The sequence below is a fragment of the Cryptomeria japonica genome, chromosome 4 (genome assembly GCF_030272615.1).
Source record: "Cryptomeria japonica chromosome 4, Sugi_1.0, whole genome shotgun sequence".
NCBI classification, from domain to species: Eukaryota; Viridiplantae; Streptophyta; class Pinopsida; order Cupressales; family Cupressaceae; genus Cryptomeria; species Cryptomeria japonica.
The window spans coordinates 337,367,823-337,384,157 of record NC_081408.1 but is presented as its reverse complement, the minus strand read 5'-3'; the positions used below and the strand labels follow the sequence as shown (position 1 = coordinate 337,384,157).

The following is a 16,335-nucleotide window of genomic DNA, read 5'->3' as shown; positions in this document are numbered from 1 at the left end:
CGTGTCCAAGTGGAGTAACATCGGAGATACCAACTTGGGAAACTTCAGTGTGAAGAAGTTTCGAGAGGTCCCTTACATTGGCAAGCCATCACCTGTCACAAAGAGAATAATTGAAAGTGGCATCATCAAGGCGGCCGGTTTCCCTCCAGCAGTCCAGTGCCATGAGCTGATGATCGAGTGTGCCCGCCATTATGACTCACAATCGAGATCGATAGTGTCCAAGGAAGGAAACACTTTGGTGTACCTTTCAGAGGAGGCTATAAGTGAAGCTTTCCATCTTCCAGAGCATAAAGATATGATTTACAAAAGCCTAGAAGGAGCCAGATCAATGTATGAAGATGATCACACCTGCTTGAGTATCATCAATAAGAATTGGTTACTCAAAAGTCGTCCTCACCTGAGCAAGATTCCCAACACACCACATAGGATCGACTTCCAGGAGGAGTACAGAGATTTGATAACTTTGCTCAATCGAGTTACAGGGGCCCCTCAAGCCTTCTACTTTGAGAAGTGGATGTTCTACTTCATCCAAGTGATAGTTCAAGGGAAAGGGACGATTCATTGGGCTAGAATTATTAGCCATTGCCTGGACGTGCAGTTAAGAAGACTAAAGCCTACCAAGTCATTTCACATGAGCTCATACGTCATATATGCCTTGATCAGGAGTTTCGAATATGCAGGGTTACCTCACAGAGGAGTGATCGGAAGAGGACCCGGAGAAGTGAGAGTTTGTGACTCTTATGTTCATTTGCATCATCTTCCTAAAGGTGACAACAAGTTAGTCAATGATACCTTCACGATGAACATCACTAGGATATTGCAAGGCGGGATTCACAATCGACTATCTCTGGATGCACAAGAGCTTGTGAAGAGGTATGGTGCTTGGTTCATTTAGTTTCAAAAGTTTACATATATCAGAGTTCATGGGTGTCCTTCACCTCCCTACATGTTGCCGAGGTATCCGACAAACAGGGTAGTGCTACTTGAGGTGACTAGGCAGTTGGCAGCTTATGCGAAGACATTCAGACACAGGCATGGAAATGGAATTCCCGTGCCCATCATTTTGGGGAATTCAATTGAGGTATGTCCTAATGCTCAAGCCTTGGATGATGCAGAAAGGGAATTGGCTTTATATTCATTCACGTTCTTTGCCTTGAAGGAGAATTTTGATCCTTATGGGTATATGGAAGAGACAGTTGGTAGGAAATACAAGCACGAATTTCAGGTAGAGGACTTTTGGATGAATCTCTCAAGTGATTTAGAAGTGAAAAGAAAGATGCACTCCAGATTACCTTTAGATTTCATCAGGAAATGCAAAGTCTACAGAGTGGCCGATCAAGCTCAAGACAGTGGCAGACATCTTCAGTCATCCTATGACAGAGAAGACAAAGCAGTGAAGATAGATTGGAACGAGCCTGAGATTTCAGACTTGAGAGCTTTGATGGCCCCAGTTTTGTCATGTATTCGCAGATGGGTGGATGTACAACATCAAAAGTTAAGAGAACAGAACATACCAATGACTTTTACTTTGGAGGAAAGACCAGAAGAAGGAGGAGCAAGCGCAAGTGAAGACAATTCTCATCCTAGAGGCGCGAAGAGGAAAGAAAGACCTGAGAAAAGGGAACCCTCCAAGAAGAAGCAAGAGGCCAATCGAGATCGCTCATCAGGTACATCATCCCGATATGAAAAAAGGACAAGTCAAGCTGAAGGACAAGAGAAGACGGTGCTTGAGGTTGATGAATCTATGGAGTCAATGGTACAGAATGATAAACCTGAAAAGGGGAAGGCACCTCAGCATTTGTCAAGTCGATCTCCCCAAGTTGATGAGCTACGTGAAGAAAAGAATGATGATGAAGTGACATCTCCTCTCCGAGAAGATGAACCATTGCTTAAGGAAATACAAGTTAAAGAGACAAGATCCGCCATTTCAGATTGGTTGAAGGAGAGACTGACAAGGGTGATTGTGATTGAAGATGAAGATGATGTAATTGACTTAGAGAGCCTTATAGGGAATTCTCAAGAAGTAACAGAGAAGAAGAAGGCCACCAAGATGTCCAAGGTGATCAGAGATGAGACAGGGTCTAGGAAGTTGCAGATAGCTACACCAGTAGTGGACAAGTATGAAGGTGAAATCCATGCAGAAGAGTATGATGTAGAAACGTTTGAGCTTGGTCCACTCACTGCTGAGCAGGCACTGGATGAGGCAACTGATTCGTTTGAAGCACTTAAAGACAAGCTTAAGGAAGAAATGGAAAAGAATAGAAAGCTTGAGAGAGGGCTCGGTGCTTGGAGAGGCTACTTTAGCCATCTCAATCAGCCCTTGGGACGTCAGGATCCAACAGTGTCTCCTGTGCAAGCACTTCCCCTTGAATCAGTTGGCGAGGCAAAAAGAGTCAAGAGCTTGGTTCAGCTTATGAGCTCTTGGATTGACAAATCCCACACAGTTGCCGTTAAATTTGCAACAAGAATGATGCAGACAATCCATCGAGCTATCGAGGTCCTTGAGATCGTCCACAACCTAATGATAACAGTAGCCGCTTTCGTTCACACTAGAGATGTTATCATTCCTGTTCTACAAGTGATCAGGCAAACACCAAAGAAAATCCTAGCACAAGAAAAGATAATGGATGGAGGAGCTCATAATTTACTTTAGTGGTCAACTCTACTCCAGATGAAAGAGGTTCTTTTCGAGGACATCAGCACCAAATGCAATCAAGTCGAGGGCGTCATCCATCCAATTCAGGATAAGGTGTTTGAAGTGTTGTGTACCATTCTTGGTAGGAGGATCGAAGTTGAGACAGATGTGGACCTTCAAGAGTTGGAAGAAAGAGTCAAGGTCATCTTTTGCAAAGATGAGAATGTCATCACAAATGAGCAACGGGATCTAATGTTCACTACTATGCTCCTGATTGAGAAGATCAAAGAACTCGAACCTGAATGGGATACGGCTCTTCTCAAGGCCTTTGATCAGGTTATCCATTTGGAGGAGCGAATGAGGAATCTTCCCGAGATTCCTATGGCTGAGATTGAAGGAATTGTGTCCAGATTTGTTGCATATGCTAAGAAAGAACATTGGAAGGGGAATAAGGTTCTAGAAGAGAGGTTGTTATAAAATGATGTGGCATCTTAATTATCATTGGTCTATGTTTCCTCGATTTTTGTGCCAATTAAATATTTGACTATGCATTTAATAATGTTCAACTAAAAAGGGAACTTTTTGTAACAAACCCTAATTAGGGTTTAGGTGTCAAAATCTCAGCCGTTGATCTTCTTTTGATCTGGGTAGTTCATTGTAATTGAGGATGCTATATATACCCTCACTCATTTTCATTTTGTAATTAGATGTTAGATAATTAGCAATTAGAAATTAGATAGCTAGAGCTTTTGGAGAGAAGAAAGTTATTTTGTAGCAAGATTGAGCATTGAAGAGAGAATTTCAAGCAATTGTTGTCTATTTTGGCTTTGAGATCAATAAAATATTGAAGTTATGGTGTTTTATTGCAATTCTTGTGGCTATTTTCATGGTTGTTTACTTTCTTGAATCATTCTCAGTCGAAGTAGTATTTAAGTTTGAAGGACTAAGTGTTGGGCTTGATCTTTGGTGAGATTCACGTTCCAAACCACTAGCTTCTTACTGATTGTAAGGATGCCTTGTGTGGTCAACTGGAGATACTTGGATTGCTTGAACCTTCGATCATTATTGAACTATTGATATGTATCTTTATGGTAGTATCTATAATTCTTGATGATTTGAAAATCACTAATCACCTTAGAAGATCGCATCAATTCCAGTAGAGTTGTAATTCCTTGGCAATACTGAAATTGGTAGAATCTTACCAAGTCTAGCCGACATTGAGTCATTCTTAGGATTAGATTAGAATTCATCTCTTGCAAACCCTATCTTTTGATCTTTTTTGAGAACCTGTTAGTTTGAGGAAAATCCTGTCCCTGCAGCTCGAAAACGTAAGGCCCCTTGAAGAAACAACATTTACAACGACCACTGGTGCTTATCCACACGTGAAAATCCTACAACGAAGAACCTTGAAGTCACCCTGATTGATCCTTTCTCGTGATATCTTCAGCATTCAGAGGCTTTACTCAAGAGAGGATAAGGTACCCTTGGGTATTTTATTTTGTGTTTGGCTGTGTACAAAATACACGTCAACAGAATTGGTGCTAGAAGGAGGGCACAACTCCGAGGAATTAAAGGAATAGTACTATCCAGAAAATTTACCAAAAAAAAGAAGAATACATTTCAAGCATGATCATGAATCACGATGGCGTTGCCACATGAAGGATTGAATCAAGTAGTGCAACCTAATTTGGAGATAGGCAACATTCAAGAAGATATTGTTTTAGGATTGAATCACCTAGCGTGGAACGTAAGGAGAAGCGAAGCTGAGTATAACAGAGTGAGAATCATCTTGGAGCAAGAAGAAGATTGAGCTGAAGAACACCAAAGAGTTGCCGCTAGAGAGCTTCGCAATCAAAGGAACCTGCAGTAATCTCCGCAAGACAAGTCTTCACGCTGGATCGTATTGGTTCTTTCTCGCCTGAGAAACATCAAAGTATATTGAGGTCGACACCAGGTGTCAAAAATCTGGATGAACTTCAGTTCACTTCAAGGTCGAAGCGAGTCAAAAGAGAAGATACTCCCAAGGAATTTGAACCAAGATTAGAAGAATCTGCTGAGTCATCACAAGCTCCGTCTCTTCAAGAACAAGTACAAGCGGCAATTCAAGCAAGTATCTAGGCGATTTCCCAACCAACAAGCCAGGCTAGTTCATCAAGTCTCTTGCCAAGCTTTCAAACTTCGGGAAGCACGATGGCTCACAATGCTCCTCCTCCTCCTCCTGCTCATGTGCTTAACAACGCTACTTGGATGATCAACAACCCATCACCATTGGAATTTGCAATCTATCACGACATGCCAAAGAATCCAGAGAATTTCTGTCCCAAGTTCAATGTCAGTGATTTCAATCGTACAGCAGAGGATCATATCAAGATGTTCGAAGACCTTCTTCATAACAGACGAGTCGAATATGGAGATGTAGCATGTAGGCTTTTTCCCTACTCATTGGGAGAAGAAGCCTACTTCTGGTTCATTCACTTACCTACAGGGTCAATCAGGACCTGGGATGCAATGAAGGATGCATTTATTGCAAAGTTTGGTATACCAACCACGCCAGCTGAGCTATATAGACAATTTGTTGAAATCCGGAGGAGAGAACATGAGCCAATCACTTCTTTCAACAACAGGTTCCACCGCGCATACACGATGTTACGACATCCTTACCTCATTGCTGACCCAAGGGAAATCTATTATGGAGCCCTAGATCATCTCACCGCCATGTTCGTGAGGACACATCCTATCCCGAATGATCTAAACGCAGCATATGCAAAGGCTATTGAAGTCAGTAAGCACATGGGACAAAATATTACTGGGCCGCTACTACATATGGGACCTGCTGCAACATCGAATCAAATGCAAGTAGTTAGTATGGCATTGGCCAACCAGACTCCAGTTATGAATCCTATTCCACAAGCAACATATCCTAGCGTACAACCGGCAAACCAGTTGGTACTCCATCCCGGAGTTGCACTTTCACAAGCCCCACCAGCACAACCTGTGTACCTGCAAAACGCAACAAACTCCTCAAGAACACAGGAAGAAAAGGATGAAATGAAAGAGTTGATTGAACAAGTCAAGAAGCTGTCAACCGAAGTAACTCATCTAAGGAATCAGAATAATCAACTCCAAAGCATGCAAAGAGTCAACCATGGCCAACATACAAACAATCAAAATTTCCAAGGAAATCAAGGTTTCAGGAACAATTATCAGGGAAATAACAACCAAGGCTTTCAGAGGAGACCATGGAATACTGCCCCTAATAATGGAAACGTGGTGACGCCACTGGACAACCCATCAAATTCTCAGAATCAAGAAAATCATCCTACCAGTAAAGTCTTTTTAGCAGAAGCGGCCTTGTCCAGTTGGTGTAGACTCCACAATACAAATCAGCATTCTGAGTTGCAGTGTCTTGAATTCAAAATTGTGGCCGATATATTCCAGCAGGAGATGCGTAGCAATGATCCACCTAAAAATCCGCCCACGACAGGATATGAAATGGTCCCAACTACGCGATATGATCAAGCCATGATTGTGGAAAGTTACAAATATTCACCAGAAGAAGATAATCAGGCTCGAAATGGGAGATTTCCACCAGAATCTGCTAATGGACCAATGGTACCTCCAGGTTCTCAGTTTCCACCTGCATCAGCAAATGAACCTGTTGAAGACTCAGAGTATTATTTTCCACCCTTGAATAACAGTGTCCTAGTCGAAGGGATAAAGGAGGTATTCCACCAATCCTCAGGAGGTATGAACCAAAGAGTATATCATAGAAATCAGAGAAATCAGGAACCCTTAACTACATCGATTCCTCCAAACAATTTCTCTACTCCTCCAGATCCACAGGCTAGCAATAATCCAGAGTATCCTCAGCATACGCAAGAATATAGGCAAAAGAATGTTGCACCTCCCAAAGGCAATGAAATGAAGAGATTGGCCGTGTTGGTGTTGGAAGAGCTCAAGAAAGTCAAAGTTAGCCTACCACTCTATGAACTACTCAAAGCCTCAGAAATTAAAGATGCAGTGATTAATAGCTTAAGTGAGTCAAACACAGTAAGGTCGAATGTTCAGAATCCGTCCAAAGATGCGGCCAACAAAGCTCAAGCCACCATCAATGTGACTCAAGAGGAAGCTAATAACAGAGAGCAATCTGAACAAGACGAATGCATGGTCCAGACCATAGCCTTCCCAGCCAAAAAGGAAGATATGTTAGAAAGCAAGGTATTACTCAAAAGAGGCGAGACTAAGAAAGCTCAACCCGCCATCAAAGAAGGCCTCACCACTAGTCAGATTCTTCCAGAGAAAAGAGTTGCCGTTAAGAAGGATGTGGTCAAGAAAGGAAAATCTCCAAACAAGACGGATCACTCAAAAGAAGAGAACCCAGAGAAGGATAATAATCCAAGGATTAATGAAGTGAAACATCAAGAACACAGTGGGGATTCCTCGGTCCTTTCCCAAGGAAAAGATGAACCGGCCCCGTTCTTGCTATCAGTCAAAATTTTTGGGAAATTACTGCACAATTGCCTCTATGATTCAGGAGCTTCGAGTAATGTGATGCCCCTGGCTGTCTGTCAAAGACTAGGAATAACTCCCGCTCCTACCAAAAGAAAAGTCACTCAGCTAGACAAGACAAAATTTCTAGTCATGGGATAATATATTACACGTGTGCTTTCTCTTAAGGCTTTGTAATTCCTATTGTTTGAGTGATTAAGGAAGGTTTTCAATTTCTTCCACCAAATAGTTAAAATTTATTTCATGTTATTAGATTGAATGAAAGATTTGATAAGTATTGGTTTATGGTGTATCTTCGCTCATACTTTTGGTGAATGGATGATTTTCATTTACTATGCAAAGTTAGTATGAGCTTTTCATTTTGTGTATGCTTAAACTTCCGAGCATAAGCACATCCCTTGAAGATTGCATCCACTTTGTGTAGTTGTCCTAAGTGAGGCGAAGCAAAGTGTGGTTACTGAGTTCACCAAATCAATACCGTCTCTTGAATTCCTAGGATTAGAGTAGATCTCTCAACCTTTATCTCTTTTACTTTTTTGAAGTCTTAAATCCCGAAAATCCTAAAAGACAGAGAGAGAGAGCTTTAATTGACAAATCCATTTAAATCCCAAAATTGTTGACAATCCGTCCAAGCGTAAGTCCCTTTGTGTATTACCAGCAAATCACAACGCCCATTGAGCTTATCCACACGTCGTCAAGACCTGACTAAAGAAACCTTGGAATCGCCATATGATCTTCTAGCAATCTTAGCATACGCGGTGATTTTTCAAGAGAGGATAAATTATCTTTGGGTACTTTATTCTAATGTTTGGAAGATGATAAAACAGACACCAACAGGATCCACTATCTTCTCAATTCAATCTATTTGTAGTCAACTGGATTACCACGTTCCATCGATTTGTACAATTTACCACAATATTTATTTATTTTCTTGTGCAGCCTTGTGGCCTCTGACACAAAGTGGTCATGGCATTCCCCCAGTGTTGGACACAACCAACTTCTTATTTTCACATATTTGTTCCACTTGTTATTGGTTGAGTCTTCACTTTGTGACATTCTTTGATGGATCTTCTGTGACAATAGCCTTGAAAAGCACATGATATCTTTTTGAAACAGTTGGTATCCCTTTTATGTGTCATTTTCTGTTTGTGGCTCAATTTTTCTTTTTATTCTGTGGATGGCAGATTGCAATTGTAAGTGTTTTTTTGATATGAAATCCAAAATATATCTCAGTAACATAAAAGTGTCTCTGTGATAAATTCTTGTCTTCTCGACATTGGCACCCACTTTGTATTTAGCCTCTTCAGCCCGATGAGCAACATTTCCCTCATTGGTATGGCTGACGATGGTTTTCCTCATAATAGGTGCCATGCCATTGTACCCTGTGAAATAGCATCAAGTAACATCTACATGACATGAAATTGCAAAATCTGTTTCTTTAGAAATCTAAACAACGAGTCCACACTATAAACTATGTGACTTATTTTAGTCTCAATTACTATTTCTATTATGAGAAATGGTCCTTATTATCAATGCCTCCACACTTGTACTCCAATTTTCTTAATTAAGGTGTTACATGTTCCAGTCAGGTTCATAAGCAAATAACCATTGTCATATTCTATTTCTGCGATATTAAAATACCTTACTTATTTCATATGTTTTTTAGTCAGGATCACAAACAAATAGCCACAGTGATATTCTCTTTATGATATGCTGTTAAAATAACTTGCTATCTATACATTGAAACAAGGTGAATCCATTCTTCTGCTCACAATAATTTCTTCTAAATCATGGCCTTCTTGTTGTCCACTGAATCAAGGGAACAACTACATATATATGATAGGTTCTTGCTGCTACTACCAATGCAACGTTTGGAATGCTCTCTAAATACAACAGATGATTTTTAAGCAAGGGATAATATTAAAGAACATAAACAGCATAATACCTGTGTTCTACTTAGAAAATGAGCATACCATGAGATCATATTACCCCCCCAAAATGAGTGTAACATATTAATGCAGTAAGATGGTGCTCTGATAATGGAAACAATGTGAGGCAAGAAATGTTGATGGAAGCTGATGGCTATCATGGCGTCAATTGAATTTCTGTTAGATGAATTTGTGGTTGTCACACATTAAATCAAGTAGAATCAAGTACAATCTTTGCAAAAAAAATGTTGCAGATAATTGTCTCTTTTCGAGTGGATTTTTATATTATGGAGGTGGATAGAAGAGTTGTATAGTTATTATGTATTCTATGAGATTTTCTTAAGTTGAAAATGTGGTAATCGTTTCCTTGGATAAAATCAAATCATAGCAATTGCTTCATCTGCTTAAACATATATTATGATTTAAGAAGCTGCTAAACTCTTCAAGGTAGTTACATGTTCAGAAGTAGATAAGGCAGTTGTCAGGTTGTTGATGGCAGTTATATAACTAATGTGAATTCATATAAGGCATGTGAGATTGTGTGCTCCTTATCTTCCTTGGGTTTTAGCTGGTGATTTCAATTCAGTTTTGAGTTTGGAGGAGAAGCGGGGAGGCGGGGAGGATTGGGGAGGATTGGATCGGTTGGGTTCTTCTTTTGATCTCTTTCGTGTGAATGTGGATTCCCTTGCTCTAATTGATATCAAACCTTTTAAAGGGGTATTTACTTGGAATAATAGGTGGAGTGGAGAGGAAGCTATTTTTGAATGGTTGGACAGGTTTCTTGTTTATTGTTTTTGGGTGGGTGGGAATTTGTCTACAAGCTCTAAGATTCTTGATTGGAGGGGTTTTGATCATTGGCCAATTAAATTTGCTGCAACTTTTTTACAGTTTCTAAGAATCCTCAGTTTAAGTTTCAACTTATGTGGCTTCGGGATTCTTCTTTACATGATCTTGTGGACCAATGGTGGATTGATGGCGGCCTTGCTTATGGTACTGCTATGTACTCCTTTGTTAAAAAACTGCAACATGTCAAATATCACCTTAAGAAATGGAATAGGTAGTGTTTTGGTAACCTTCAGGCTATGAAGAGGAAGGCTCAGGAGCACCTTGATGTGATTACTTGCCAAATTTGGGATTATGGTTTTTCAGATGCTTTAGGCCGAGCTGAATCTCAGGCTATGAGAGAGGTGGAGGAATGGGAACTTCGTGTGGTGATTTTTTGGAAGAAAAAGACTCGAATTGATTGGCTTCGAGAAGGGGACAGGAATAATGCTTTCTTCCATCATTCTGTGTAGGCTCGTTGAAATAGGAGTTATGTTTCTTCTTTGGTTAATTTTGAAGGCCTTCGGCTATCCCCTATGCAGGCTTTGTCTCGGGAGGCTAGGCAGTTTTATTCTGCTCTCTTTTCTGAAGATTCTCCTCCCGCGGAGGTTGAGGAAAATTTGGTACTTCCTTGCATTCCCTTCCTAGTCACTAAGGAGATGAATGATTCTCTCATTTGTCCAATCTCTTTGTCTGAACTGGAAGTTGTTGTTTTTGGGATAATGAGGGCAAAGCTCCATGGCCGGATGGATTTTCAATAGAATTTTTTCTGGAATTCTGAGATATTATTAATTTGGATTTGTTGGAGGTTGTTCGTGAATCTCTTTGCAGTAAACAAATGCTTCGGGCTTTGAACTCTACTTTACTTGTTCTCATTCCTAAAAAAGATGGTGCTGATCATTTGAATTTCTTTAGGCCTATTGCTTTCTGTAATGTGGTGTACAAAATCATTACTAAATTGGTTGCAAAGAGGCTCAAGTTTTGTCTCCCTTCTTTGATCTCCGAGGAGCAAGGGGGTTTTGTGGCCTGTAGACCTTTGGATGGAGTTGTGGTTGCTTCTGAAGTCATTAAGTCTATGGTGACCTCCAAGGAAAAATCTATGTTTATCAAATTGGGTATGGCCAAAGCTTATGATAGGGTTAAGTGGAGTTTTTTGAAAAAATTCTTCTAGCCTTTGGTTTTAGTCCAGAGTGGGTTAGTTGGACAATGAGTTGTGTTACCTCTTCATCTTTCTCTATTATTATAAATGGTGAACCTTCTGAGCTCTTTGAGGCTTCTAGGGGTCTTCGCCAAGGAGATCCTCTTTCCCCCTATTTGTTTATTATTATGGCAGAGGGTTTGGGCAGATTTCTTAAGTCTCAGGTTTCTCAGGGCATGATTCATGGTTGGAGTTGGGGCAATGGTTTGCCAAAGCTTTCTCATCTTCCTTTTGGGGATTGCTCGTCTTCAGGAAGCTGAATCTTTTAGACTGGCGTTGGATACTTATCTTGATGCCTCGGGCCAAAAAGTCAATGAGCATAAGTCTTCTATCTTGTTTTTTAATACCCCCGAAGCTATTCAAAGGAGGGTTGCTCATATTTTGTAGTTTTAGATTGGGTCTCTTCCCTTTATCTATCTAGGTATTCCTCTTTCTATTGGTAGGAAACCCAAGGCTTCTTGACAAAACTTGCTTGACAAGCTGTGTTCTAAGGTTACTCATTGGACTCATCGTTGGTTATCCACAACTGCTAGAGTGACTCTTCTCCAAAGTGTTTTGTTCAGGCTCTTCCTATTTACAAGTGTTTTGTTCAGGCAACTCCTATGTATTTCTTTAAGGAATTTGATGCTCTCCTGTCACAATTTCTTTGGAGCAGTAATTGCAGACTGCTAAGTGGAGTTTAGTGAAGTGGGATTTTGTGTGTAGGCCAAGGAAGGGGGCCTTGCTCTTCGCTTTGCTATTTTGAATGGGCAGGCTTTAGGTGCCAAGTTATATTGGTGTTGGTGTACTAGTCAGCATTATATTTGGGCTCGTATTCTCACTCACAAGCATCTTAAAGGTGTGAGCTTTCGGGATATTCCTCGCTACCCTTTGGAAGGAAGGGGCTCTATGATCTGGAATACTTTTGAAAAGGGGGGCTCAGTTGGTTAAGAATCATTGTTCCACGACCGTTGGGGATGGGGAGATAGGGTGACGTGGGGATGGGCTTTGGGGACGAGGGGACAAAGGGAAAAAGTTTTGGGGACGTGTTTCGGGGACAGGGGGACTTGGACCTGGAGGGGGGGAACATGTTTCCGTGGAACACTGTTAAGAATGGTATTTTTTTGATTTGTAATTCGGGCTTAGAGGCCCTTTTTTGGTTGGATTCTTGGGATGGTAATCCTCCTATCCTTACGATGTATTTGCACCTCCAATCCCTTTGTGATATTTTTACTGAGGCTGGTTAGGATAAGGTTGCATATTATAAGGTGGCTCGTAATTTAGGACAGGGTAGTGGTTACAAATGGAATCACTTTGGTGAATGGCCACTAGGTGGATCGGAGGAGGATAGGAAAGAGTTGGCTCAGATTCTTGCTTCTCGTGAATGTAATGCCTTGGTTGGGCATGATGTTTTAGCTTGGGGTAGAGATTTGTTTGGTAAGTTCTCTGTTTCCTCGGGGTATGCGGAGCTTGATTGACAAATGTTCAGATGCATGGAGGTAGCTTGGTGGAAACAGGTGTGGAACAAATTCTCTTGGCCCAAGTGCAACTTTTCTTGTGGTTGGTGGTTCAAAATCGGTGTCTTACTTGGGATAATTTGTGCAAGCACGGGTTGCAGGGTCCCTCGATGTGTGTTTTGTGTTGCAATTGTAAGGAGAGTGTTTCTCATCTATTCTTCCAATGTTCCTTCTCTAGGGAGATTTGACACTTTTGGTGGGGTGTTTGGAACTAGGCTTGCTAGCATGTCTCTTCTTTGGCTGATTTTTTGCTCGTTGGGGCAAGGCTTCGATTAAGACTTTTTTTCTTCAAGTTGTTTGGGCTCTTAGTCCTGCCTTCATTATTTTGCATATTTGGTTGGAGAGGAATCACAGGATTTTTTAAGATGTCAAGATGGTTGTCCAAAATGTATGGTGGAAAGTTCTTCTTTCTCTTGGTGAAACTGTTTCGGCAAGGTGTGACTTGGGTGAACAGGTGGGTCCAGGAGACTTATTTTGCAATCACCCCAACCTTCCTCCTCAAGGAGATGTTTCGAGGTTTGTTGGACAAGCCATGCGCAATAGATGTCAACATCCTCTTCGGAAGATGAATAGGGAGTGTCATTGATGCTCTCCTCCTTAGGGAGTTTTGAAAATCAACACCGATGGTTTTTCTCGTGGAAATCTTGGTCATGCTGGTATCGGTGGAATTGGGCGAGATAGCTCTGGTATTGTTCAGTTTATCTTTTCTATCTATAGGGACATACATTCTAACAATTTGGTGGAGGCTCTTGCCATTCTTTATGCTATGGAGCGTAGTTGCGATCTTGGGTGGAGAAGATCATCTGCGAATCTGATTCTCAGGTGGTGGTGACTTTGTTGAATAGGCAGAGGTTAGATGATGTATGTTGGCATTTAGCTTTGGTAATTAAACAGATTCTTCATTTGTGTGTTTCCTTGGAATCTGTGACTTTCAGTCATATCCCTAGAGAATGGAATGGAGTTGTGGATTGTTTGGCCAAATGGGCCTTTGATCAAATGTACAATTGGAACATTGTGGATAGGGGTCAATTACCCATGGATCTGTCTCAAAAGTTGTACCACCTGGTCAAGAGTGACAGGGCTGTTTAATGCCTGTGCTTTGTATTTCTTTTGTGTTTGAATAAATTCTTAACCCCTTTTTAGTTTAACATGGACTGAGCTTACTTGAATGTAGGGGTTTTCAATAGTAAACTCCTTTATGGATTAGTCTAAAAAGTAATAATGCAATAGTAGTTTAGTAGGGAGGATGACATGGTCAGCAGTACAGTAGCTTAAACTCAGTAGGTCCAGCAAGATGTGTGGACTTGTCAATTGTTAACTCTCCTTGGTGGCTCAATTTATGCCTCTACAATCTACTATTTAAACTGGGGTGCATTATCTCTTTACTCGGTGGAATTAGTGACACGTTCACCAGTCATCACAAGAAACTGGACCTGTGATTCTCAAAGAAATGCCCCCTGTAATCCTCTTTCCTTATGGGGCAGTACAGATGCCTTCCTTGCCCTTTAGTTGTCCCTTGGGTTGGGGATTGTAGGATGGGAGATGTCTAGCCACCCCTATTCTTAGACAAGAAAGAAACAAAAATAACAAAGGAAAAGTGCACAATTGTTGATATTTAAATGCAAATCATGAAAGAACTGTGTAGATACTAGAATAATACACCTAGATTTGTATTACTGCACCAAAATTTCATGTTATGCTCTGTATTATTATGGCTGCAAAGGTTACAATCAAGTAACAAGTTGGCAGCCATATTGCTCCAATAGCCTTTGAAATGGATTACACATCCTTGAGCCAAAAATAGGCCATGTAGTTGTGAAGAATTCCTGTTAATGGCTCAAGTAGTCACTTGAAGGTGCTTTGGATAGCACCAAAGAATACAACATGGTCTTTGCTGGAATATGATTAGATGCACATAGATCATGAAGCAGAATTATGGGTCACAAGATTTGAATAAAACTATTTTGTTATAGTTATCATTTATGATTTCTGATACTTATTTCTATTGTTATACTTTCTTTGCCTTTTTTTATAAACAATCTCATAAACAAAAGTTAGCATCTTAGCAATCCACTTTTTTTGTTCGAGGGAGGACATCCTTTGCTGCACGAAATATTTAAGGCTGTTATGAACGGCCTTTTTATGGAATTTGGGCCCAATAGATAAAAACACCATTGTTGAGCAACATATTAGAGAGTAGACGTTATAAATAATTATATGATGAAGTCATCCACTCAATCCACATAGATGTGAACACAAGGGAGCAAGAAGTATCGTAGAATGGTATTGCTGTGACATTTTTAATGTGTGCTGATGTTTTATTTTAATCTTTCTTTAGTCAAAATATTAGAACAGGTTTGCTCTGAACTCATTCCGCTCACCCAAAATGATCAAGGTTGTTAAGCATGTGTGAGGTTCAGTTGGACCTGGTAGCCACGGTTATACTTATTTATTTATCTGATCTGTATTTCCAATCCAGAGGTTAAATTTCTGTACAAGGGCATCTTGTTTTCAATTTGAGAGCCAGTCATTACAACACTTTAATAATAAAACGTTTAAGAACCCATTAAGGAGTCTCAAGGATGATGTCAGTCAGTTCTGTGCATGACAACTTAAGTGGTTATTCTGGGCCATCTCATTAGAAATCAATTGTAAAAGCGCCAAGGCATAGAAGTTTTCACCATAGTGTTTATGCTTACAATTTCTGCCACATTTGTAGTGTGATATGACTGACATAAGTTGATTTTCAGTGACCATACAAACTCAATATTTGCAATGCCTTTGTTGTCAGATGATTTTCAGCAGTCTCCTTCTGGTCGCTTGCTTGTTCTTGGAGATGATCCCAAGCCAAAAAGGAGGCTACTTGTACAAAGAAGGGCGGACGAAAGATCTTGTGCCATCTTCAATCACTGTGAGTACTTTTTTCTATTCTGCCTCTAATAATGCAGCACCTCAGCTATATCATATCTCAAGAAGTGAATTTTGATCTAATTTTTGCCTTATTCCAGATGCTGATGGTGTTGGTTGGTGGGACACAAACATGGTTGGAGTTGATAGTGATGAAGTTGGCACCACAGAAATATGGGAGGGTATGGGATCCACTACTATTGGTGGCTTATAGGAGCAGTTTCACCACATTGTAAATATACCATAAGAACTACAAGCAAAATATTTTATTCGTTTTCTTTTCTTGGGTCGGATTTCATTGCTAATTTGCAGTACATGATGTTAACTGCAGTCCTTATTCTCAGTGATAATAAATTTATCTAGTTACAACTTATGAAAGCTTCTTTATAAACTTCCAATTCCTTTCTAATATCCTTCACAATTGTTTCTAAGGTGTAGTAGTTTTCTGATATTTTGGTATCTCTTTAACCAAAGTTATGAACCGTATATATTAAATACTACATTTAACCATATTGCAAACATAACAAAATAACATTGTTTTTAACAACTCATTTGCTGCAACGGTGGCTAGATAATATTTTAGTGCTCTCAAACAAAAATAGGCACAAGCACATTTATACTTATATATGTAAACTCTACGGTTCGATACATCAAAGATGGGGCAATATTTACTCCCCAAAGAATAAAGCTTACATTATATTCTCTAGAGGCACGATATACTTCATGAGAGTAGCAATTCCAACGAAAAGTGGAACAAAGTGACCACATTAAAAGGAGAAAGGCTAGTAGGCTTAGAAAGTAGTCAAGTTTCCAAAGGAGGTAAATTACATAAGAAAGCTT

The 16,335-nt window shown here is 40.2% G+C and overlaps 1 protein-coding gene across 2 annotated transcripts in view; it reads left to right on the top strand.

Annotated features, from left to right (window-relative positions):
* LOC131063598 (uncharacterized) overlaps window positions 1-15,893 on the top strand; it is a 79,945-nt gene extending 64,052 nt beyond the window's left edge. For both annotated transcript variants that reach the window (XM_057997466.2, XM_057997465.2), the window contains exons 4-5: window positions 15,380-15,499; window positions 15,597-15,893. In XM_057997466.2, coding sequence (XP_057853449.2) covers window positions 15,380-15,499; window positions 15,597-15,709 — 233 coding nt within the window. In that variant the 3' untranslated portion in view covers window positions 15,710-15,893. The remainder of the gene's footprint in view (window positions 1-15,379; window positions 15,500-15,596) is intronic.
* Window positions 15,894-16,335: the final 442 nt, after the last annotated feature.